A 27,377-nucleotide genomic window follows, 5' to 3' on the forward strand; every position below is an offset into this window, starting at 1 on the left:
TATTTTCAGGAAAGGCCATTTTCACTATACTAATCCCACTGACCAATGAACATGGAGATCTTTTCATTTACTGATATCTTCTTTAATTTTTTTTCTTTAATGTCTTCAAGTTTTTAATTACATAATTCTTTCACTTGATTGGTTAGAGTTACCTCAAGATAGTTTTTGAGACTATTGTAAAAGATATTGCTTCCCTGATTTCTGTCTCAATCTGTTTGTCATTTGTATATAGGAAGGCTCCTAATTATTTGTGTTATTTTTATATCCTGATACTTTGCTGATGGTTGATAGAATGTTTCTTAGTAGAATTATTAATGTCATTTCTGTTTAAAATCATATCATCTGCAAATTAAGGTACTTTGACTTCATCCTTGCCAATTTGCATCTTATATTCTCTTTCAGTTGCTTTATTGCTCCAGCTAAGACTCCAAGTACTATATTGAATAGGTTTGAAAAGTGTAAACATCCTTGTCTTGCCCCTAATTTTAGAAGAAATGCCTTGAGATTCTCTCCACTTAGGTTGATGTTGGCTGTAGGCTTGCTGTAAATCACTTTTTTTTAATGTTGAGGTATGTGCCTTTCTGCATCTTATAAGACTCATGTAATTTTTGTCTTTTAGACTATTTGTGTGGTATATTATGTTTATTGATTTATTTATGTTTAAGCATCCCTGTGTCTCTGGGGTGAATCCTACTTGATCATGGTGGATTATTTTTTAAGATTCTTATATTGTTCTTATATGTGTTCTTATATTGACTTTGCAAGAATTTTATTGAAAAACTTTACATGTATGTTCATAAGAGACAATGATCTATAATTCCCTTTCTTTGTTGGATTTTTATGTGGCTTAGGTATCAGGGTAATTATGGCTTCATGAAAACAATTAGAAAATGTCCCTTCAGTTCTTTTGTGTAATAATTAAGAAATATTGTTGTTATTTGTTCTTTGACAGTTTGTTAGAAATCTGTTCTGAATCAATCAGATGCTAGGTTGTTTTTTTTTTAATTTTTTTTTGTTTGGAAGATGTTTTTATTACTGCTTCTATTTCACTAAGGTTAGGGATCTGCTTAAATTGTTTTTCTAATCTTGATTTAACTTTGGTAGGTTGTATATATCAAGAAATTTACCCATTCCTCTTAGATTTTTCAGTTTGGTGAAGTACAGATTTTTAAAGTACGTCATTTTGATTTTGTGGATTTCCACAATGTCTGTTCTTATACCTCCCATTTTTTCTACAATTTTATTAATTTGGATGTTTTCTCTGTGTGTCTTTTAGATTATTTGGTTTATCAAGCTTATTGATTTTTCTCAAAGGGCCAACTTTTCATTTCATTGATTCTTTGTATATTTTGTTGTTGTTTCCATTTTATTGATTTCACTCTTGAGTCTGACTATTCTTCTGTCATCTACTACTTTTGCCTCTTATGCCACATTTTTTTTTCCTAGAGGTTTCAGGTCTGTTGTTAATTTGTTAATATGGTATCTCTTTATTTTTGATGAAGTACTTAGTGTAATGAATTGCCTCTTAAAACCACCCATTTGAGACCCATTTGAGTCCCATAGGTTTGGGCATGTGTTCTCATTTTCTTTTTTTATTAAAATTTGTTTATTTTATTGATTACAATTTATTCACTTTGTTTCCTGGCTGTAGCTCCCTCTTTCCTCTACTCCCTGTGTCACCCACCCTCCCTCTACTCCCCCTATGACCCACCTTCCAGTCCACTGATAGAGGAGGACCTCCTCCCCTTCTATCTGACCCTAGCTTTTCAGGTCTCATCAAGGCTATCTGTATGTCTTCCTCTGTAGCCTGGCAAGGTTGCACTCCCCAGGGGGAGGTGATCAAAAAGCTGTCTAGTGTTCACTGAGTTCATGTCAGAGAGAACCCCTGATCCCTTTACTAGGAAACCCACTTGGACTGAGTAGCCTATGAGCTTCATCTGAGCAGGGGGTCTAGGCTATCTCCATGCATGATCCTTGGAAATTTTTAATGCTTCCCTTAACTTCACTCTTGACCCACTTTTTATTCAACAGTGAGTTATTTAGTTTTCATGAGTTTCTATTTTAAAACTTTCTCTTTCTGTTTCTCCTGTTGTTGCTATCCAGTTTAAATATGTGGTGGTCAAACAGAACATAAGGTGCTATTACAGTTTTCTTGGATCTGTTAAGACTTGTTTTGTGCCCCAGTATGTGGTCAATGTTGTGAAAGTTCTAAGCCATTCAGAGAAGAAATGTTCTATAACTATTTGCTAGGTCCATTTGATTGATGACATCATTTAGCTACAGCATTTCTGTTAGTGTTTATTTGGATGGTCTGTCTACTGGTAAGAGTTGAGTATTGAAGTCACTCAGTATCATGTGAGAGCCAATATTTTATTTTAGCTGTAGTAGTTTTTCTTTCATAAATTTAAGTAACTTTATATTTGGTGCAGGAACTGCAATATCCTTTTTGGTGGGTTTTCCCTTTGATGAAAATGTAGTGTACTTTTATATCTTATTAGTTTTTGTGTGACGTCTATTTTTCAGATATTAAAATGGCTACCCCTGCTTGCTTTTTTGATCCGTTTATTTGGAATCTCTTTTTTCATTCTTTTACCCTGAGGTGATGCCTATCCTTGATGGTAACGTGTGTTTCTTGGATGTAGTAGAAAGATAAACCTTGTTTTCTAATTAAAATCTGTTAGTCTGTCCCTTTTTATTGAGAACTGGGATCATTAATATTGAGAGTTATCAATGAACAACGCTCATTAATTCCTGTTATTTTTTAAATTATGGTATGGATTTTTTCCTCTTTTGATAGGTTGATCTGAGAATATTTGCTCCTTGTGTTTCCTTGGGTGTAGTTAACTTCTTCAGGTTGAAGTTTTCCTTTTAGTTCCTTCTATATAGCTGGATTTGTAGATAGATACTGCTTAAATTTAGTTTTATCATACATTGTTTTTCTTTGTCTATTGTGGTTGATAATTTTGCTGGGCATAGTTATCTGGGCTGGTATATATGGTCTCTTAGAGTTTGTAGAACGTATATGTCCAGGCCCTTCTGACGTCTACTCTATATAAAGAAGTCAGGTGTTATTCTAATGGATTTGCCTTTATGTGTTACTTGGTCATTTTCCCTTTGCGGCTTTTAATATTCTTTCTTTGTTCTGTACTTTTGATGTTTGATTGTTATGTGTCATGGAGAATTTCTTTCTGCCTTCCTATTTTGTGTTCTGGGTGTTTGTTGTGCTTTAACAGGCACCTCCTTTTTTAGGTTGTGATTTTGTTAAAAATATTTTCTTCTAATATTTCCCCCTGAGTTTCTTCTCCTTCTAACTTTTCATTTTCAGTTTTATCCCACTTTGAGTTTTAATTAGTGATTTTTAGTTTTTGTTAAATTATTCTTTCATGTCATCAATTGCTGTCATTATGTTCATTCCCCTGTTTGGTTTTTCAGATTCCATTAGGGAATTTATTTATATTCTATCTATGAGCCTTGAACACACTCATAATGGCTGTTTTAAAATCTGTTTTTGTGCTTCAGCTGCTGTATTCCATGTCTTGAGGCTCACTGTAGACGGGCCACTGGACTCTGGTGGAAGCGTGCTATCTTCAGTTTTAGCGTTTGTGTTTTTGTTCTGCTGTCTAGGTATCTGGACTGGGGTGACTGGGGTGATTTCAGTTGTTGACACCGGTCATGTCTTTGTTGGGTAGATGTTCCATTCCTCAGTTTCTGTTGCACTCTAGATATTAGGAAGGTGTGGTGGCTGACTGCTTGTGCAGGTCAGTGGATGGCAGAGAGGGATAGAGGAAGGCTAAGTGGGGCTTCAGAGCTAAGGGGATCCCATTAACACTTAGAATTTGACTGTATAAGGTGTTGGAGGTGTTGTGGGAATAAGGGATCCTGGAAATAGATTACTGTAAAGCAAAGAACTATCTGGAAAGACAGAGATGAAATATTAGGAGACCCTGGGTCCGATCCAAGAGTGGGAGTCTCCAGTGAATACAGTTGAAGTAGGAGGAGTGTGATCTAAAAGCAGTTTGTTACTGGGTTTGGATGAGAATGGAGAGATTATAATGGAGGACAAGAAGAATAGTGTAGTTCACCTACCAGAGTTTCCACCAGGTATGGCCAACTGAAGGTCTGGGTAGAAAGCATTTTGGGTACAGGAAAGAAAGGGGGTGGCTAGACGGGGAGGAAAGAGGATGAGGGAGGTCTATGGAAGAAACAGCTGAGTCCACTCCAAGATTTGACAGAGTTCATCAAGACTGAATGTGGAATGGGAAGACAGGTCCTTCAACCAGGTAGGGCTGGGGATGAGACTGGAGAGTTTGTGATGCAGGACGGGTATAAAAATGAGAATCAACTACTTCAGTCCCAGCCTGGTGTGGTCACTGGGATTTCCAGATAGATGGCATTTATTGGTATGTTTGGCTGACACAAAGGGATTGGAAGTGGCTGGACAAAAGGTGGGAAAATGATGTGGTATTCCTCAGCTTCTCTGTAAGTCTGAAATTCTTGCAAAATGTTGTTCCCAACAACAAAGACTGTAGACTATGATAATGTCTTTACAACACCCAAAATTTTAAAAAATGCAAATGAAAATAAAATTGCTATCCTAAAAGGTGTGTTATAAATGTGAATAAGTAGGGACTTCAAAAGTTAAAATAAAAATACTTAATGTTTCTGAATTTTAAATAAAAAACAAAATCTTTCCAACACAAAGGATACCATTTTCAACATTACTCTGTTTATATATCTGGTGAAATTGAAGATATTTGACATCCCAAAACCTTTGTCTTGGGAAGCAAGTGTGAGAACATACCCAGAGAAGTGAGTCCATTTGAGGACACATGGCTGGCACCTTTTAGAGGACCTAGGCTTTTGTAGCAACAGCCAGATGACTGTGCAGCACACCACAGCTCCTGAGTGGCTGATGGATACAACAGAACAGCCTGGGATCTTGGACTCCTGCCTGCTCCAACTCTGTCTGCCAAGATGAAGATACAATGAGTAGGTTGTCCCTTTCCCAAACCTTGTCATCACAGCCTCAAATGAAGGCAGTGATGTCCCACAACATTGGAGAAATCTGAGATCCTTTTCTGGTGAGCTTTAGCCAGTGAACCCTTGACCCTGAGCCCTTCCTTGCTGTGGTCAACTGTGACATAGATGTGAAGGAGTAAGCTCCATCTGGAAAACCATATGAGTTTCTGCCAAAGCAAGCATAACCAATGTCCTTCTCATCTGTCCTTGGGGCCAGGCCCCTCTCCAGCTCCACTTTACACTGTAGACTTGACAGAGAGTTGAAAGGCCAACTCAGCCAGGACTCTGGGGCATGGCTCCCATGGGGTCATGACTGCTTTGGGTTGCATCACACAGCCAAAGCTTTCTAGGTTTAAGCCAGGATTACCTGAAGCAAACAGACACCTCTGTACTCCTCAGGACTAAGGCATCCCTGCAGAGCAAATGGTGTGGTGAGGACATAACCTAGATGACCCTCTCTTATAGGGTCCAGATGCATCTGTCTAGACAGGGATCCCCAACCCTATGTCAGAGTCCTAGGAACTCATCTAGAAAATAGTCTTAGTTTCAAAACCCACTAATGTGTATTGCTGCTTAAGTTGGCTGTGTCTTTTCTTTCCTGTCATCTGTTCAATCAGGAGGTGTGTTTATAAAATCTGGGTGTTTTAGGGCCACAGGGACTTCATGTAAAAGAACAAAGGTGTGTTTCTGTGCATGTTTCTGATGTCCAGAGGAGGATCAACAGGTCCAAGCGCTATCACAGAGAAGTAAGACGATGGACTGGAGAATGGGTAATAGTGAAATCACAGCCTCTCTCTCTCTCTCTCTCTTCTTCTTCCCTCCTCTCAGGTTCCTTTGCACATACGTTGCTGAACACACAGATACATGCGTAAGGACACTCAGGTAGGTTTCACACTCATGTGACTTTTCCACACTTTAGAAAATGGAAATACTTTCTTCACATATAGTTTGTGTAGTCTGCTCATCACTACACAATGACATGTAGAAACATGCTGGCCGTGGTTTGGGAGAAAGTAGGGTTCAATCCCTCAAACAGAAAGTAGGGAGCTTCTGGGGGTGGGGTAGGGCTCTGTGGCATGCCATCCAGCAGCAGTTCCTACACGGAGCTCCTTTGCTTCTCTGGAGCAGCTGTTACCATGGACATTTCAACCTCATCCCAGTGGGAAAAGCATGCAGAGGTCACTTCACTTTCCCCAGGGGGAGGAATGACCTTTGACTTCACCCTTTTCCTTTCTTTCTAGGCTGCCTAGGCAGCACATGCAGAAAGCTGCTCCTGACCCTTCTATACAGTCCACTGTGGGGCAAGTATTGGAGGTAAGTGTGGGGCAGGATTCATATTCTCATGTTTGACACAGTGGCTCATCTCTCCATTCTGTGAATCGTGGCACAGAGGCATTCACAATTGGTCCTGGCCTCAAAGACAAATAAGGTAAGAGATGGATGATTTGGGGTGGACATCAGTGGCCAGACAAAAATAAAGAAGACCAGATCAAACTGCATTTTAGATCAGCAACAAATTCTGTTTAGAATCGGGGTTTCCTAGGCAGGATTTGAGACGTGTTTTTGTAAGGGTACTCCTGTTTAATCCAACTTCCTGGATTTTGTCTGCTAAATCTAAAAACTGGGTCAGTTACTCTTGGTGTTCATGAACACCGTGCTCACACCCCAGCCTAGTAGAGCCCTTTGTGAAATGGAGAGGCTGCTGGTTGTGTATAGCCTGGTCTGAGGCCCTTTGGAAAAAATCAGCGAAGATCAACCTCAGGTGAAGGCTCCCAGGCCTGCCAGCCCAGGCTGCACCATCATGACTTTGAGCTTGGTTTGCCGGGTGGAAGGCGGGGACGGAGCCAGCAAAGAATAGTCAGTCACTCCTCTCCCTGCAAACCCCTCTGGAGCACTGTGGGGTGGAGAATCGGGGCCGGTGCAGAGTGTGTTGGAAGCTCCAGTACATGAATCTCAGAGGCCACTTTCCGTTTTAGAGCATGTAAAAATGTAAAAAAATGCTTTACCCGGAAACCTGAAATGTCATTTCATGCTAGATTTGATAGTTGGATGAGAGCACATAACATCTACCCTCCATCTGAGAGGCCGTAATGCAAAGTCCTGTCACCTGTCACTTTCAGCCTGGCCTTACAATCTGACTCTTAACTTTTACTCAAGGATTTATCTTTCACAATACCCTAATTGCCAGAGTCTGGTAATGGGAGGTGACAAATGACCAGTACACACATATTCCAGATGACCTCAATTTTGGTGACCACAACTCCCTCTGCTATCAACAGGAGGTGCTTTTCCAGCATTTGGGGACTGTGTGTTCCAGAGACAAGCCGGATAGTGACAGTAAATGTAGTCACACAGGGATTGTTTGATTCCTTTAGAGGGCTCTCTGAGCAGCTTTGCAGGAGCTGCACTGAGGACCTGCAGAATTTCTATGGCTCCAGGGTTGGAGACATACCCTAGGATCCTCAGGAAACCCAACTTTTCTCAAAGGTCTGGCACAAGTCTTGGATGTTACCCCTTAGCCTAGAATCCTATCAGAACAGAGTTTCAAGATACAGTTCTGAAGACCAAGCCTCCTGCCAGCTACATGTGTGCAGGAGGGTCTAGGTCAAAATCATGCAGGCTCCTTGGTTGCTATCTCAGTCTCTGAAAGCCCCATGTGACTAGGTCAGTTGTCTCTGTTGACCTTCTTATGAGGTTCTTGTCACTTCTGGGTCCTTCCATCTTTGCCCCACACTTCCACAGGACCCCCAGATATCCGCCCCATGCTTGATTGTAAGTCCCAGCATCTGTGTTGATCTGCTGTTGGCTGGAGCCTTCCAGATGACATCAAGTTAGGCTCCTGTCTGCAAGCATAGCAGAGCATCATTATTAGTGTCAGGGGCTGGCTCTATACTGTGGGGTGGGCCTCAGGTAGAGCCAATTCTTTGGACTTTTCTTCTATCTCTGTTTCCTCGTTATCCCTACACTTCTTGTAAGCAGGGTAATTTTTGGTTCACAAGATTTGTCGGTGGGTGGTTGATCCCCTCCTTCCACTAGTCCTGCCTTGCTAGCAGGCTGTCACTTCAGTCTTCATGCCTCCCCTGCCCCCTGTTAGGACTTCCAGCTAGAGTCACACCCATATTCTCCCAGGCGCCTACCCTGTAGCAGGCCTCCAGCTTGAACAAGAGAGTCTCCCCAGTTTCTCTTTCCATCCCCAGCCCTCTCACTTTCCACCACCATTCTCTCCACATCTGACCCCTACCCTTTTTTCTCTCCCCATTCCATCTCCTTTCCAGTTCCCTTGTCTTCAAATGGCAAGTGGAGGAGGGCTGCTTTTAACACAGAATTTATTGCCTGGTTTTGGATCACTTCCTCCTGGTAGGGCTGCCTGGCCTGGCCTGGCCTCAGGAGATAAAGATATGTGCAGTTCTGATGTGCTTGATGTGCTGGGGAGGGTTAATGTGGGGGAGGGGCTCCCTTTTCTTGGGAAAAGAAGGAGAGGGGAAGGGGGAAGGAGAGGAAGGGGAAGAACAGAGAGGAGGGGAGGAAGAGGGTACCCACTGGCTGTAAAGTAAATAAACTAATATAAAATTTAAAAAGAGATACAGTTCTGGGTTCATTGCTGTCACCTGGATGAGAAGCCACATTGTCACAAAAACCACACTTGGTTCTGTGTCCAGAGAGACATTCAATTAATGTTTTGTGTGTTACTCCCCGTAATCCAGCACCAGAATAAACCCTTCTCACTGCCCCTCACCCCTCCTTGATCACTTGGAGATTACTCATGTCTCCTCAGCATACACACACCAGTCCCCAGTAACTACGTCCTGGTTGACTCACATGAGCATGGCAATCTCCCCCTCCTTGATAAGATGCAGCTTGTATGGAACAATTTTCTTAGAAACCCCCCTCCAGGGTCCACCCATGTTCACAGAGTGAGTCTGTGTGGGGTGTGTCTGTGACCTGCTCTTTCCTTTATTCTGTGAGCCACAAGAATAAAACTAAACTATTCTGGTTTTTTTTGTTTGTTTGTTTGTTTGTTTGTTTGTTTTTTTTTTTACCAAAACAGGTGCCTCATTACACAGACTTGACTGTTGCCTGAGTTTTGAAATGATTTCCTCTTAATCAGATTAAAACTCATTACTTCTTTTGCTAGAGTCCCAAGCTACAACTCCCATCCTGAGCCTAGAGGTGCTTCCCATGGCTCCTGGGAACCAGTCAGTTGTGACCATGTTCATCCTGCAAAGCTTTGTGGATGACCCCTGGATCCAGGATGCCCTCTTCTGCCTCTTCTTTGCCTTGTTCGTGGTGGCCATAGCTGGCAATGGGCTGATCATCATGACCATCCATAACAGCTCCAACCTCCACACTCCCATGTACTTCTTCCTAGTCAACCTGGCCCTGATGGATGTGATCTGCACCGTGACTGTCTTGCCCAAGGTCCTGCAGAGCCTGGTGGCAGAGAACACCATCTCTTATGGAGAATGCCTCACACAGATGTTCGTCTTCTCCTGGGTCCTGGGCTCTGAGCTTCTGCTTTTCTCTGCCATGGCCTATGACCGCTACCTTGCAATCTGTCGGCCATTGCACTATGGTACCCTCATGAGTGGCAGGGTCTGTGTGGCCCTTGCAACCTTTGTGTGGTTCACTGGAGCTCTCAACTCTTTGGTGCTCACCTGTCTGGTGTTGCCACTGGCCTTCTGTGGTCCCAATCTCATCACACACTTCTTCTGTGAGATCCCTTCTGTGCTGATGCTGTCCTGCAGCCCCACCTTCATCAACGACATCATGACAGTCATTGCAGACATGTTCCTGACTGGCCTGAACTTTCTATTGACCATGGCATCCTACGGCTTCATTATCGCCAGCATCCTGCGTATCCGCTCAGCTGAGGGCAAGAAGCGTGCCTTCTCCACCTGCTCTGCCCACCTGGTTGTGGTCACCCTTTATTATTCCACCGTTCTATATACTTATATCCGGCCAGCTCTGGGAACTTCTGGACTCTTGGACAAGATCATCGCTGTTCTGTACACCACTGTGACCCCATCTCTGAACCCCCTCATCTATACCCTGAGAAACAAGGAATTCAAAGCATCCTTTAAAAAACTCTTATTGTCACGTTGATAACTTTGAGCTTGGAGAACTTTGGAAGCAGTGGGTGACAATCTAAAAAAAGTAACTCAAGACCATTTGTGAATCTCCTGACTCAGGGAAACACACACTAAGTTATAGCCTTGGCTAACTCTTTAAAGTTCATCCATGCGACATCATACTGTTTGCCACATAATACCAGATTTGTACTATTTTGAGTGCTTTAGATAGTTTTAATGATTTTTACTTAGTACATAAAAATGTATGTTTATAAGTTCAATGCTATTAGTCGTTATGTTATTTCTGTAACTAACTGAATCAAATCTAGTTAAATATTGAGTGCTGTCCTTCTAGTAAACCTATTTAAATTTTTTGATCCTCTTTTGCAATAGTCAAAAGTGTATGGTTAAAGAGAGAAACATTAATCCTCCCTACACTTGCTCTGGACAGTTCCTGGCCTGATTTGGCTTTTTCATCTTTTTTGTTATTATCTCACAGTTTCCCCTGGTGCTTGGTTTATCCTACAATTTTTTGAAGGAAATTCTCATAGGGGACCCAAGTTAGGGGCTGAGTTCTGATTCCTATGGAAATGTCTTTTATTCAAACATGCATAGATGTCAGACCAGAATGAGACACTGGTGTGGTGGCTCCTTTCTCAGACCATATATCATTTCAAAGGTTTGTTAACTCATGACTCTAACTTGTACCTCATCATTCTCCTGACTGGATGAGTTCTGTGTGACAGAGCTATCCTTCAAGGGTTACTATCACTCAACACTTCTTGTTGTATGTAATGTTAGCCTGGCATGAGCTCTGTTCTACTGGAACAGAAACTCTGAAATAAAGAGCTTATCATGTTGGTGTGATTTCACATACTGTGGTGTTTGTCTATATGTTACATAGAGTCATATGACTAACACAGAAGAAATGGCAAAAACATGATTAAGAAATGTGGTAAACAGAATGTGGAAAAATAGGTAAAACAAGGCCATGTCAATGAATAATGGTGTCATTATTTATATACTTGTTTTTAATTTGACTGGGTTGAGCTCCAAGATTATTGCTGAGAGACACCTCTGTGATTATCTATAAACTGTTTCCAAAGAGGACTCACTAAGTGGCAGGAACCAATGAGTAGTGCCTCTACATGCACTAGGGACAAGCAAGCATGTGAGAAGGCAAAAGGAGAAACCAATTTAAATTCCTTTATTCCCTCTCAACTGAATGACTACTGAATAAAGGCAGAAATAAAGAAAGATAATAAAAACTTCCTAGAATCAATTAAAATGAATGCACAACATACCCAAACTTATGGGACACCGTGGGAATGGTGCTAAGAGAAAAGTTCATAGCACTAGTGCCTTCATAAAAAAATTAGAGAGGTCTCATGCTAGTGACATAACAGCACACCTAAAAACTCTAAAAGAAAAATAAGCAAACATCCAAGAGGAGTGCAATACTGAAATAATCAAACCTAGGGCTGAAATCAATAAAATGGAAACAAAACAATACAAAGAATCAATGAAACAAAGTGCTGGTTCTTTGAGAAATCAACAAGATAGATGAACCCTTATTCAAACTAACTAAAAGACCCACAGAGAATATCCAGTTTAACAAAATTAGAAACAAAAAGGGGGACATAACAAAAGACATTGAGGAAATCCAAAGAATCATTAGGTCATACACCAAAAACCTGTACTCCACAAACTTGGATCAAAAACACAAGTAACAGCTCCTGCTTGAAAGGATGTGGAGCAAGGGGAACATTCCTCCACTGCTGCTCAAAGTACAATCTTGTACAGCCACTATGGAAATCAATATGATGGTTCCTGAGAAAACTTGGAATTGGTCTACCCCAAGACCAATATACCACTCTTGGGCATATACCCAAGAACACCCTTACTATCTTACTATATGGCAGCCAAAATGGAGTGTGTATTTCTGTTTGGGTGCTGAGTCTGACAAGTGGTTTCTGGTACATGGAGTTTTGCCTCCTGGCCTTGGCAGACATGGGTCTAATCTACAGTTCAGTTTCTCAGAAGCTGACCTTGGCAGTCCTTGCAGTCGGGTATTCTGTCCCTGAGAACTAGATAATAAACTCCGTGCAATCCTGGGAACCAGATAGCAAATTCTTTGTAACCTTGAGTGAATCCTTGGACTCTTTGCCAAGTGAAGCTGTTACCATGAGAAAATTGCGTGTGATCTTTTGCTTTATAAGTGTTGCTTGAATGCTTAATAAATGGCACCTTGATCAGAATCTTGACTTGGTGTCCTCCTTGTGTCGCCCTGCTCTTTTTCTCCCCAGCCCTCACTGAGGCGGTATTCAAGTGTCATTGCGGGCAGTGACAATACTACAAGGACATTTGCTCAGCTATGTTTATAGTGGCTTTATTCACAATAGCCAGAAACTAGAATCAACCTAGATGTTCTTCAACTAATGAATGGAGAAACGAAGTGTGGAGCATTTCTCCATTGTGTAAAGACATTATGATACTTGCAAGTGAAAGATCCCCGGAGGGTATCTTTCGTCTGAGAGACCCCCTCCCAAGGAACAACGAGTCCATTCGGATGCAAACAGCAAGAGGCTTTTATTTTGATACACGGGTACCCGGGGCAGCAGAGTCACTCGGAGGACTTTGCGTGCCCCCCTGGGTGGAAAGCTGGGGTTTTTATAGGGTTTTAGAGCAGAAGCGCTGGTACAGAAGCGAGAGGCATGGTTACAGGGGGCTGATTGGTACGGTTACATGAGACCACGGTTTGCGTCAAAGTTTGGCAGGGACACCAAGATTCCAGGAACTGGGTGGTCGAAACAGTCATGATGACCCCCTGACGTGGCCCGCCACCTGTTGTTTTATTTTTTCCTAGGACCCTTATCTTAACTGGAACAGTCTCACAGATATCCATGAGGGTGATTAACACAAACTGTTTTTAGCTCCACTGGGGCAGCCTGACCGCAGATATCCCAAGTGGATGACACAGCTGGGTTTCTTATTAATTTTTTAGTTTCCCATTAGCCTTCAGAGTTTTACAAAAGAGTGGTGTCCCACAAAATGGCGTTAGCTATGTTTAACTTAGGGTGAGGCTGGGGTCTTTCACAAGCAAGTGGAAGAAAGTAGAATAAATTTTTCTAAGTAAGGTACTTAGGCCCAGAAAGACAGACTTTTAAGTGGATATTAGCTATTAATATTAATATTAATATTAATATTAATATTAATATTAATATTAATATGCTGCAATCCATAGACCCAAGAAGCTAAGTAACTGTTAGTAGAGAAGCTAAGTAACTAGGAGGCCTTAAGGAGGACACAAGGATCTCCTTGGGAAGGCAAAATAGAATAGGTTTTGCAGGTAAAATGAGGATAGGTGGGGATGGAAACAGGAGAGATCGGACAGGGTAATAATGAAGGGAGAGAGTACTGGGAGAGATGACTGAAAATGAGGGGGCCTTTGAGGATGATGTGGAAGCAGTATGGCTGAAACTCCCTGGAATCTATGAGGGTGACCCTAGCAAAGACTCCTAGTAGTGGGGGTAAGGAGCCTGAATCAATCATCTTCTGTAACCAGGCAAAGCTTCCAGTGGTGGGACTGGAACACCAACCTAGGCACAAAACCTTCCACCTACAATCTGTCCTGCTTGTAAGATGTGCTGGGGTAATGGTGGTACAGAGCTTGTGGGAGTGGCCAGCCAATGATTCGTCCAAATTGAGGCTCATGCTACTAGAGGAAGCCCATACCTCACTCTTCCTGGATGTCCAGGAACCAGAGGCTGGGTAACACAGAGAGCTAAGATAGAACCAAACACAAGTGGCACAATCAATCAATAAATAAATGAAGGAAGGAAGCAAAGAAAGAAGGAAGAAAGGAGAAAAAGAAAGGGAAGAAAAGAAAGTCAATGAAATGATTTCTAGTGATGTTCTACTATATTCATAGATTGTTGCTTAGCCCAATCGTGATCAGGGAGGCTTCATCCAGCGACTGATAGGAGCAGATGCAGAAATCCACAAACATTAGGTAGAACTCAGAGAACCCCACAGGAGAAGGTGAGAAAAGATTGTAAGATCCAGATGGATTGAGGATACCATGAGAACAATGCTAACAGAATCAGCTAATTGGGGCTCAGAGTGGCTCACAGAGACTGAAGAGGCTATCATGGAGCCTATATGGGTCTGAGCTAAGTCCTTTGCATGTTATGGTTGTATAGCTTAATGTTCTTGTGGTACTCTTAATGGTGAGAACTGAGAGTTGTCTCTGATTTTTTTGTCTACTTTTGGGATTCTTTTCCTGCTACTTGGTTACTTCATCCATCCTTGATATGAGGTATGTGCTTAGTCTTATTGTAACTGTTATCAACTGTTATCAACTGTCTTATTGTAACTTATCAACTGTTTGGTTGATATCCTGGGAGACCTGCTCTTTTCTTAAAGGAAATGGACAGGGAATACATCTGGCAGAGAGGAGAGGTGAAGAGTTGTAGGCATAAGGTTATTGTGTAATTCAAATGATGATTTCTGTACCCCCCCATATCTGATTGCACCTCTTGTTCTGAGATTCTCTTATCTCAATGTTGTGTAAACACTACTCCCTAATTGTCCCCTGATATGCCAATAAAACAGCTTACAGCCAATCACTGAGCAGGGTTGTTCTTAAGTCCTTGTCTTTTGCTTCAGCTACATTACATTTCTCAAGGCCTACTGTAATAGGATTACAGGGTTCTGGTGGAGGCATATTGCCTTGGATGTTAATTTTTGTGCTTTGTGCTGGTTTCTGTGCATCTGGAGTTGGGATAATTAAGGTGATTATATGTGCTGACACGTGGTCTTGACTTTGTTACGTGGGGATCCCATCTCTTGATTTCTGTTGCAATTTCTGAATCTTAGAAATGTGTAGTAGTTGTGGTTTTCCCAGTAGACAGTTCTTTTGACCTCCAAAAGTCTCAGGATTTTACCAAGGCTGTTGGTTGCTCTCGACAAACTGATGGCCCTACTTCTGAAGACAACACTTATATATCTCACTGAACACAAAGAAGTAGATCTTCTGCCTAATTAGAGCCTTTACTCCTGACTAGTGTTCTTAAAGATAATCTATGCCAGAGGATCACCAAAAGTAATCTACTAGAGAAGAAAAGTAATGACAAACTTGCTACAAACCTTCTACAGTCTTCAACAACAACTTGTCTTCATGTATGCTGAAGATACTCAATCTTGCTGTTCTGGATTCTGTGCTGGTACAACTGTGGCAAAACATTATGGAAGTAATCAAACACTATCTGATTGGATTGAAGGAGTATTCCAAAATATGTAACTCATGACTGACACTGCTCTGGAGGCTAAGAACCTGGGAATGAATAGACCCTGAGCCTAAAGGGGAAAATACTATAGTTCAGCTAAAGGAACGTAGCAATAAAGTTAATCCTAATAACCTCTGCTATAGCTGTAGATCAGTGCCTTGCTCAGACATCATCGGAGAAACTCCCTCTTGTGGTAGACAGGAACTAACACAGAGCCCCACAACTGGACTATGTGCAGAGACTGAGAGGTTTCGGAACCCTCATTCCTAAATGACATATATTCATCAAACTCCTTCCCTCAGAACTCTGGGACCTATGAGGAAGAGGAGACAGAAAGAATGTAAGATGAGATAGATGGCTCCAAGGAAACAATGTCTTCCAGACAGAACAGGACTGCTGCACACATGAACTCACAGAACCTATGGCAGCATACACAGGTACTGCATAGGTTCAAGCTAGACCTAACCAGGAAGCTGTCTCCAAATGAGAACTGTTTGCAAGAAAAAAATTAGTTATATCCACTGGCGTCTCACAGGGTATATCAAACACAGTTAAGGGAAGGCCTTATGGCCACGAACACAAAACAAACCTAATAGTATTTTAAAATATTTTTTGTCTCATGTTGAATTGGGGGGGGAGGGCATTTTTTTGTCTTAATGACCTTTTGCTTGTATATTATGATTTTAGATTGTGTTTATTGTTGTTGTTGCTGTTGTTATTATTATTCCTTGTATGGGTTAATTTATTTGTTTGTTTGTTGATTTTCTAAAGAGAGAGAGAGAAAGTAAGAAAGGGTATCCAAACTGGGTCAGTGGAGAGGTGAGAAGGATCTGAAAGTAGTTGGGGGAGGAGAAATAGTGATCAGAATATATTATATAAAATTTTTTTACAATTAAAATTTTTGAATAATGATTTTATTTAGGTTTTCATTTATGAAGGATATGGTGTCACATTGAAAGACCCCCGGAGGGTATCTTCCCTCTGAGAGACCCCCTCCCAAGGAACAACGAGGCCAGGCGTTCGGATGCAAACAGCAAGAGGCTTTTATTTTGATACATGGGTACCCGGGGCAGCAGAGTCACTCGGAGGACTTGCGCGCCCCCTGGGTGGAAAGCTGGGGTTTTTATAGGGTTTTAGAGCAGAAGCGCGGGTACAGAAGCAAGAAGCATGGTTACAGGGGGCTGATTGGTACATTTACACGAGACCACAGTTTGAGTCAGAGTTTGGCAGGGACACCAGGATTCCAGGAACTGGGTGGTCGAAACGGTCATGATGACCCCCTTAACTTGGCCCGCCACCTGTTGTTTTCCTTAGGACTCTTATCTCAACTGGAACAATCTCACAGATATCCCATGAGGGTGATTAACACAAACTGTTTTTAGCTCGACTGGGGCAGCCTGACCGCAGACATGACACAGCTGGGTTTCTCAGTAATTTTTCAGTTCCCCACCTAGCCTACAGTTTCTCAAAACAGTGGTGTCCCACAAAATGGCGTTAGCTATGTTTAACTTAGGGTGAGGCAGGGGTCTTTCAACATAACTGAGTGACTTTTATCTTTAATGTTTTTGAGGTTGTAATTTGATTTCATTTCATCTCTTCTTTTCTTTCTTTGAAACCTTCCCATATGACCACACCTAGTCTCCTCTAAATGCATGACCTCTTTTTTATTACTAATTGTTATTGCATGTATATAAGTATACTATAAGTACACACACACACACACACACACACACACACACCCATACACACACACATATATTCCTAAATATAACCAATTAAGTCAGAATAATGATACCTATATGTGGAGCTTTGCTGAATTAAGTTGAAGTCTGACATTCTTGGTTGGCCATTTGGGCTTGATCTATGATGGTGGACTCCATTTTCTCAGTGAGATTCTAAATGTTTCTGGAGATCTGGGTGATCCTAAGTTTTGCAAGAGTGTCACATAGCCCTCAGGGAAGATTATAGACCGTACACTTTCTTGATAAGGAACTGGCCCAGCAAGCATCTGGGAATTCCTAGACATACTCCACCCTGCTAAGGATCTTAGTCTTCAGCAGTGACCTTCAGTTGTACTTGTAGATTCTCCCACCCACAGGATAATTAGGTACTGTGTTCTCCTTGTGATAGGACCATGCTACTGCACGGAAAATGAGGCACTGTATCACTAGATGTAAACCAAGTATCCCTGACCCCCTGACCCCAGTGAACCAAAACAAATTCACCCTCAAAATCTCTACAATTGTCCAAGATTTATAAATCTCTGATTTCAAATAAATGTGCTGGCTAGTTTCCTGCTCCGTAGTACCATCAGACTTCCACCGTGGCTGCCTGAGATTCGTCATTTATCCCCTATTGTGCCTCCTCTCACCAGACCTGCCTCTGGCCCACTAGGCCTGGGCCTCACCATGTGTCTCATCAGCTACAAGCTGACCAGGCATGGGCGTTTTCCCGTATCTCTGCCAGCACAGCAGCTTAACCAAGAGTTGTAACACTTTGGAATCGCCATAGGCTTCGGAATGTCTGAGCTTCCATTGCCACCAGCAATCTCATTCTAAAAGAGTTAGCTAAATTGTAATGCTCATGTAAAATCCTTTCCACACCCTGGCCTAGGGCACACAGGTCTCATCCTAAAGCACTCGAACAGTGTTCCTGAAATCGGGAACCAGTGATCTTCTACTATAGGGAAGCCTGAGCTTCCAGCACAGCATTCTACCCTTCGGAATCCAGCAGCCTCAGTGCCATGCCCAACAGCATGCCTCATCCCGAAGACCTTCCCAGGCCCCCACTGGACAGAGAACAACACCTATATCTATGTATCGGGCCTAAATAGATATTTTAAATACTTAAAATATAGCAAGCAAAACAGAAGTGCTGGGGGACACTAATACGCAACAATACATTGAGAGATTTGACTGTGGGAAAAGGAAGTAGGGCATAGAAAGTAAAGGGTACTTAGAATTAACCCACTGCACTTTTAAAAGATCAGATGAAATACTCTCAGAAGAATGCAAAGGAGTCCATTTTTATCATGTTGAGACCTTCTACCAGGTTATAAAAACACCAAAGACATTCTGAGACATACATGCAGAGCGTTGGCGGAGGCGGGTACAGTGGGAAAGCTGCTCCTGTCCACCCTGTGTGACTCCCTTGACTGCTCTCTGTGGGAAGCTTGAGTCATTAAACCCTGTGTCCCCTTTAATTGATCCTAAGAGATTTCTCCTTGAATTTCTATCCCAGGAGGCACCAGGACTTGATCTCAGAAATCACAGGTATTCCTGAAGGTCAATGACCTCTATACAGAGGAAGACAGAGCTTCAGAGAGACACTAAAGACATGGTGCTTGCAGGAAAGGAGAGTCTGTGGACAGCACGTGTGAAAGCCAGCTGTCACCTGAATCCACTGTGACATGGAAAGGTGAGTGGAGACTAATCTTCTACGTGATTCTACTAGCTAACAGTGAACCTACAAAGCAAAAGTTTCACTGTAAAAGTAACATTTGTCCCAGCGTTTGGATGTCAGCACAGAGACAGAAACAGCATAAGTTATGCTCTCAATGAGGCCTGAGTTTGAGGGTCAGAGAACAGATTATGGTAGAAAGGTTTGGTTCCATGCTCTATTACATAAACAGCATAATGTCTAGCTTCTAATCACAATCAGTTTTTTGTCTGATTTTTGTCCTTATGTGAAAAACCTGACTTCCTCATTTCATCACCCGCAGAACTCATACTAATTTTGAAATGAAGCCAACAGAATTAGATTAATCTAAGAGCTATATTGACTAGCCAGAAATGGAATGTTGCCTTGTTTGACCATGGCATCCACAGGAGATGGTGAGGAAATGCCATAGAGAGATTTTCATACCCTGTTGTCCAGAGCACACTATTGAGGTATGGAAGACAACCTTCACCTTCCATGGAGTTAAAAGCACCAGCCCAGTCCTGTTGGTGTTAGCCAAACTCTCCCTGATGCAGATTGGGGCTGCCATGAGTCATGAATCTGACTTACCTAAAGAAACAATTTCTGTTGTCTGACCTAAAGTATCAGAGAAAAAAAATGGCCGAATACAAAGGGGAAGGACTGTGAGAACAGGGTTGCAAGTGTAGGCTTTTCTTCTACCAATTTTTCTGAACAGACCATGGCATCTGCAGACTTATTCATGGCCATGGTGAGGATCAGGAGCTTTGCTTCCAGTGGAGGCTCAGCTTCTGAATGCTTTCAAGTCAGCCTTGCTGAGATCTGGCTTAACTGTAGCCATGAGAGGCTGTTGTGAATTTGCTCCCACTCAAACTCTCACCTAGATGCTAGATTCTCCCATGTCCACTTAGGCACAAATGGGCACATAAGCAATCAAAGATAAATTCCCATGAGAACAGGATGGAATTATGGAAAGAGGGCTTGGGTAGGCACAGATCATCTCTCTGTTTCATGGTGTGTAAGGTTGAACATTTGGGAAACATCAATTTTTCCCTCAAAAAACATCAATTTTTACTGTGATAGCAGTATCACATCTTACTAAGATAATATTGTCTGCTGGGCCAACAGGAATGACAGGCATCAAAATATAGTTTGCTAAACATAGTGTGTATGCCTCTTCGATCACCTCCCCCTGAGGGGGGAGCAGCCAGGCCAGGCCACAGAGGAGGACAATGTAGCCAGTCCTGATGAGAACTGATAAGCCAGAGTCAGATGGAAGGGGAAGAGGACCTTCCCTATCAGTGGACTTGGAGAGGAGCTTGGGAGGGGATGAGGGAGGGAAGGTGGGATTGGGAGAGGATGGAGGAGGGAAGGTGGGATTGGGAGGGGAGGGGGAGGGGGCTACAGTTGGGATACAAAGTGAATAAACTGTAATTAATATAAAAAACAAAAATTTAATTAAAAAAATAAAAACAATAATTACTGATTTATGGTTTACCAAAAGCGCTATTCTCCTCTCTGCTGCACAATGCAAAATACCCCCCCCACACACACACACACAAAGAAATCAGTACACTAGCTTTTTTGGATGCAAAGTATATGACATACCACAGGTGGCCAATGCAGGCAAAACAGCAATCACTGACTACCGAAGTGATCCTACTCCAACATCTTCTCTCCATAGTTTATCTTCTATGACAATACGAATACTGAGGTCCTCCATGATACTGTGCAGGGGACACCTGGTTTGATCCAGATGAGAAGCAGCAATGGGTACCACTTGGTGGGGTGCACAAGGCGAAGTCAGAGCTCTTCCTGTGAAGACGGCACATATGTGGAGAGCCGAGACTATCTTCAAGTCCTGTGTTCAATCCAGCCTTTGCCCATCTAGATTCATTATCATGATCTTCTAATCTCCTCTCCACTGTTTTCAAGAACAAAGCTCAGCTCCAGTGTTCTAGCCAGTCTCAATTTTGCATAGAAATCTCAGAATTGGGCACCTGTCTGATTTCACTATTTTTTTTCAGATGTAGGTGCTTCAGGGTTCACAGGCAAGAGCCCTGATGGTGCCTCTGTCTCCTAGGACAGGTGTCCATTTTTTTTTATAATGGTATTACAAGATCTTACAGGTTGTTACCACACTGTCCAAGCCAAGGCCCTGAACAAGCCCTTAGTCCATTTACTGAGATACGATGTTTATCAGGCTTTAGACATTTGTTGTAATTGTTCTGTTCTTGCTTCTAAGTGGAACAAGGTAGTTTTCATGTTCAAGTGGAACATGGTAGTTTTCATCGTGGTTAATACAGATTTGACCAGAAATTTTGGCACACACGCTAGGCAACAATTGATGTTTTCTTGTGTTTGTTTCAGACCTGTCTGGTATTGTACACACACTCATATTCATTCTCTCACTGTTGTAAAATGAATGAAAAAGTGTACATGTTGCCATTGGAGTATTCAGGTGGCAAAGGCATTGCGGTACACTGTTCAAAAGGCATGTCTCCACCTAACCTCTCAGTAATAAGACAACTCCACAGAGGTCACACTCTCTCCCCTCTCTCATGGGTGTCTCCTCTCTTCACCTTAAGGCCTGTGGCTCCTGTTACACTTATTATACATTCTATTTGCTCTAACACACCATTTGAAAGGTAGATGCCAAGGCTTTGACACCAAATAAACTTAACAAGTGAAAATTGTCTTTACCGTTTCAAGGTACACTTAAGGAAGAAGTTTCCATTTTTTTAATCATTCGGTGTGTTTTACACAGTGCTTCCTTCCATATAGCCAAGCTCTATGAAGATGCAGGATATTTTCAGGATCCCAGGAGTCCTCTACATCCTCTTGTTCAGGCCACAATAATTAAAAGGTAACACAGATGTGCATTTCCTGCTACCGATCAGGTTTCAAGTTTATTTCCCTCCACCATGAACAGTTATTTTGCACATCTTAAGCTTTAGGCTCTATCCAGACTGTTGTCTGTTTATATCTGGCTTTTCTGTGATATATTTTTCTAAACTAGTATTATGAATATTAATAGCTACCATGAATGGTGTCAGTCAATGCAGTTATTTGTAACAGAAAATCACTGCATATGTTGATGAGACATATTTCAATATTTTTGCACATATTCTAAGTAAATGTTTGCTTCTGAGATTTTGTCATCTCTCATTCTCAACTTTTGAGCTCCTCTCTTCTTGTTATCTGTCAATACATAAGAGATGGTTATGGAGTGTAGTCAGTCTACCATGCAGAGTCCTAGATCTCTGTCTACATGTGCTTGGTTCCTACTGTCCTACCTTCCTTAACACGTTCTCATCTTTGCTATTAACATGTCTATTAGTCATTATTTCACTGAGATAGAGTATACTAGTTTCCACATGTGAGAGTTAAATGCAGTATCTCCATTCCCATCTATTTTACTGTACATAAAAGGGATCATGTTTTTTAATATAATAATATTACTTTGAACATATAAAGCGCCCCTTCTTTATTTCTTCATTCTAGGCTTATTCTACTTATTTGGCAGTATTACCACTTCTCCACAAGCAAGTGTTGGTGTCTCTCTGATACATTGGTGTTATTTCCTTGGGAACCGTTTTCTGCTTTTTGAAACTGTGTCTCACTATGTAGCTTTGGCCATTCCGGAACTCATTTATGTATACCAGTCTGGCTTTAAACTACCCTCTCTCCCAACAGCCTGGATTAAAAGTATATGACAACATAACCAGCATTTGAAATATTGTATTTTTAAAAATAATGTTTTTATTAATTCTTTGAGAATTTCATACACTGTATTTTGATCATGTTCACTTTCCTTTCCCAACACCTCTCAGATACACTCCCCTTTCTCTGCCCACTCAACTTTTATAACTCTCTTTTTCTTTTAAAACTCACTGGATCCAACTCACCTACTCTAAAGTGTGTGGTCATCTTTGGAGTGTGGTCTATAGAGAGAGTTCATATCATTAAATTACATTGACTCTGCCTTCCTCAGAAGCTAGCAAAGGCCAATAGCTCCTCAGTTAAGGGTGGGGTTATGTGCCTCCCTTTTCTTCAGGGCTGGGGTTTTGTCTAGCTTGCACATATTCTGTGTATGCTGTAAAAATCATTGTGAGTTCATATGTTTATCTGCCCCCGTTGTTTCTAGGAAGCATTCTCCTCTGGAAGTCACCTAACATCTCTGGCTCCAACAATTTGTGTTTCTCTTCCTCTTCCATGAAGAACCCTTGCTCATGAGAAAAGAAGCGTGATTTCCCATTTAGGTCTAAACACCCCAAAGTTACTTATTCTGTTTACATAGACCACATGTAGACCTTTGTGTTAATTGCCATCTATCACAAGAAGCTCCTCTGATGGAGTTTGAACGATCAACTGCTATATGGGTATAGCAATAAATAATTAGGAATTATGCTGCCCCTACATGCATTTAGTAGAAAACAGTAGTAGGTTCTCTTCTGTGGCTTATGATCTATCTAATCACTAGATCTATCTAGTTAAGACTTTCAGGTATGGGTCCCATAACAGTGAATTGATACTATTGTATTGACTGCCATATCTTATAAAGCAGGTTGTTATTGTAGTTCATATTGTTCTGGAGAGGGTGAGATTGATGGCAAATTTTTTTCTTCTCAAGATAAATTTTTAAAATTATTTTTATAGTCTAGATGTTAACCCTTGGTCATTTGTATACTTGGTAAAATGTTTGCAGTTCTGTAGCCTGTCTCTTCACTCAAATGGTGGTGCACTTTGATATACTGAAACTTTATTATTTCATTCAGCCTGTTTGTCAGTTATTGATCTTAATGCCTGTGCTACCGTGGTCCTGCTTAAAAAGATCTTTCCTGTGACAATGAGTTCAAGGATAGTTCATAGTTTTCCTCTGTTGTTTAAATGTTTGGGTCATATACTGAGGTCTTTGGCCTACTTGGAGTTTAGTTTTGAAGTGGATGAGAGGTAAGAATCTTGTTTCGTTATTCTACATGTAACTGTCAAGTTTGAAGAGCACCTTTGGTTGAAGATGCTGTATTTTCTCTAGTGTGTATTTTTGTATTTACTTATTTGTCATGTGTCTTTAGGTGGGTGAACATACATCTGGGTTCTCAGATCACCCTTTTATTTACATTACTCTCATTTCTTCTCATGTATGCCGTTTACATATCTATTAGTTATTGTCCATCTGATTAGCTTTTTATTGTTGTGCTATAGGTAATAGGAGAATTCTATCAAACAGCAAATGTGTTTTACAGGTTTCAATTATTTCTCAAATCTTCCTCTCTAGGTCAGCCTAGACTCACTCTGAATCAACACTCCCTGCACTCTGGGGGTGGTAAACCCTGGGGATTGGGATTGAACATCATCAAAAGGTTTTTAATACTATCAGAAGAGTATTTCACAGTTTACGTATAGTTGAATTAGGTACTCAGATCCAGAAACTACTAAAATAATTTCAGGAATTACGTTGATAATTCTGTTTCTGGAGAATAAAATGAAACACCAAACTATGCATTGGCATTCTCTAGTACAATGAATTTGAGAGTATGGAAGAAACATGGTCAGACTCAACACTGTCCACATGGTTGCAGAGGATAAATATAACATTTGAGTATGTCTAGCTTGAAATAAAGACAGCTATAATGTTTAAAACTCAATATTTCCTACTTAGATGAGGAAAAAATAGGTTGTGAGCTATACTATAGAGAAGATACGGAAAATAAAATCTGACTTTAACAAAATAAAGTGTTAGAAGACTGGTGTGGGGCAAAGTGGGGAAGTGATGAGAGCCACTGGAGTCAGTAAGTGGAACACACCTCACTGACTAGTAAGTCATGAATGTGCTCTGTCATGAAGGGAATGTCTTTCTGTCTTGGGCACTGAAAAAGAGGTGCAAAGCAAAGAATATTTCTAGAGAAGTAACCCTACAAACAATTGCCACACACAGGTTTTTAGATAGGGAAAGAGTGTGCTCACATATGAAAACATGAAGGAGCCTATGGAAAGGCTGGTGGGCGATGTCAGGTGTGCCTTCCATGTCAAGCAAGAGTGTGTTTTGCTGAAGAACTGGGGAGAGACATACTAAATTTGGACTAGTGGAAGAGGGCCATTTATCATAACATGTACACGCTGTACTTCTTGGGTGAAGAAGGAGAAAACCAGGAATGCTGGAAATGCCAAGAAGACAGAAACCAACCACGAAACAGCCGAGGACACTGAGAACATGAATTGTAATGTTTGAAAAGATATAGTTGCAGGCTTTGAGGACCGGATGAGGCTCACTTCACTATCTGGAACCCATACCTGGAAGGCTTAACAAGGGCCAAGTACCTGTGGTTAGATAGATCATAGGCCATACGGGGAAAAAAACAACTGCTATTTTTCTATTAAATGGACATAGTATTAGCATGACTCCTAATCATTTATTACTATCTCTTTGGGTGAGAGAGGTAAGAAGATGCAAAACATCATTGTTGGCTCATGGAACAAGAAACATGTATGGATCTATAGGCATAGGCTATAGGTAAGACAATGAGTCAGAGAGAGAGAAGTGTGCTCTATAAAATAAGCATCCTGAAACACTGGAAAAGGTGGTGTTAAGTTTCTACGTATGGTCATTGCAAGCACACAGGAAAGTCTGTAGCCTTTGGCAATGATTTCAACTATGGTTATGTTGACTTTGATGTCATTGTTTGTTGAGACAGAAAAGACACAGAAGTACATTATAGGCTGAGGTTTGAGACCATCTGGGCTGGTAGATTTGAAGTGGATTAGAGGTAGGAAAGTTTCATCTACAGGAGAATTCACAGATCACAATAAGTAAAATGCAGAAAATACATGGCTACTTGGCAATGGAAAAGACAATTACCATGTTGAAGTGGATCAAAGAGCCCCCACTCCAAGGTAAGGAAGGCACAGGAGTGTGCGCCACCCAAACCTTGACATCAAATGGGAAATACCTGCTGTGACGGGGGAGAGGTAGGACAGGTAGGAGCTGAGTGAAAGACGCTCCACTCATCCCAAATTTACAAGAAGATGAGGAAGGAGCAGATGCTCCTCTTGATCCAAATCTACAGGCTGTAAGTTTCTAGATGTGAAATCAAATTTATATGAAATATATGTGGTTTCAAAAAGTGTGATACAGACAATAAGGGAAAATGGAATTCCATGATGGAAATGCATTCACTCCTTTCCTTTCTCCAACAGAGAAATTTGAGATGACCAAGTTTAGAAACCAGACTTTGAAGTGGTACACGGTTATGTTTTCTCAGAAGCTGATAGACACAGCAGAGGACCCAAAACTCTCCAGGATGATGTTGAGTTCCAACCAGACAATGGTGACAGAGTTTGTGCTGGAAGGCTTCTCAGAGCACCCCAGTCTAAGGCTGTTCCTGATAGTCTGCTTCCTGTCCCTCTACACAATGGCTCTCACAGGCAACATAGTGATCATTGCTTTGGTCACCTCCAGCACTGGGCTCCACAGCCCCATGTACTTTTTCCTGTGCAACCTGGCCACCATGGATATTGTCTGCACCTCCTCTGTGCTGCCCAAGGCCCTGCTTGGCCTAGTCTCTGAAGAAAACACTATCTCCTTCAAGGGATGCATGGCCCAGCTCTTCATCCTTGTGTGGTCTGCATCCTCTGAGCTGCTGCTTCTCACAGTCATGGCCTATGACCGCTATGTGGCCATATGCAGTCCCCTGCATTACAGCTCCCGGATGAGCCCACAGCTGTGTGGGGCCCTGGCCATTGGCGTGTGGTCCATCTGTGCTCTGAATTCATCTGTCCACACTGGTCTGATGACACGGCTGTCATTCTGTGGCCCCAAGGTCATCACCCACTTCTTCTGTGAGATCCCCCCACTCCTCCTGCTCTCCTGCAGCCCCACATACGTGAATAGCGTTATGACTCTTGTGGCAGATGCCTTTTACGGAGGCATCAACTTCGCGCTCACCTTGCTGTCCTATGGCTACATCATTGCCACCATCCTGAGCATGCGTTCTGCTGAGGGCAAGAGGAAGGCCTTCTCTACCTGCTCCTCCCACCTCATCGTGGTCTGTGTGTACTATTCCTCTGTGTTCTGTGCCTACATCAGTCCTGCTTCCAGCTACAGCCCAGAAAGAAGCAAAGTGACTTCAGTGCTGTACTCGGTCCTCAGCCCGACCCTGAACCCCCTCATCTACACACTAAGGAACAAGGATGTCAAGCTCGCCCTGGGCAGACTGTTGCCCTCTTTCTCACATTAGGTGGAGATGTGCAGGTTGTTCTTCTAGCTTGGGCTGCTTCTAAGCATGCTTTCCGGAGAGCAGCCTCATGGAGTGGAAGTGTACCTATTGCTGCTTTTGAAAACATTTCTCTGCTGCAAGGAGTGCACAATTCCACTTACTGTAACCTCAAAAACACCAAAATTCTTTAGAAGTAATGTATACCAAAACTCAGAAACATTTTTTCCTGACTAGCAGAAACCATTTCTTTTTTTTTTAATTTTATTTTTTTCTTATCAGTTACATTTTATTAACTCTGTATTCCAGCCGTGTCCCGATCCCTCATTCCCTCCCAGTCCCTCCCTCCCTCCCTCATCTCCACCGTGTCC

General features: G+C 41.9%; 2 protein-coding genes across 2 annotated transcripts; both read left to right on the forward strand.

Annotated features, from left to right (window-relative positions):
* The first annotated feature begins 9,198 nt into the window (after positions 1-9,198).
* LOC129678141 (olfactory receptor 13G1-like) lies at positions 9,199-10,122 on the forward strand. Its single transcript, XM_055608838.1, has one exon. It carries the CDS (start codon positions 9,199-9,201, stop codon positions 10,120-10,122), a length of 924 nt encoding a protein of 307 aa, XP_055464813.1.
* A 15,969-nt stretch (positions 10,123-26,091) lies between these two features.
* LOC129678196 (olfactory receptor 13A1-like) lies at positions 26,092-27,030 on the forward strand. The gene has a single exon (XM_055608918.1). It carries the CDS (start codon positions 26,095-26,097, stop codon positions 27,028-27,030), a length of 936 nt encoding a protein of 311 aa, XP_055464893.1. The 5' UTR covers positions 26,092-26,094.
* Positions 27,031-27,377: the final 347 nt, after the last annotated feature.

This window comes from Psammomys obesus, unplaced genomic scaffold (assembly GCF_907164565.1).
Source record: "Psammomys obesus unplaced genomic scaffold, mPsaObe1.curated_primary_1811, whole genome shotgun sequence".
Classification (NCBI taxonomy): domain Eukaryota; kingdom Metazoa; phylum Chordata; class Mammalia; order Rodentia; family Muridae; genus Psammomys; species Psammomys obesus.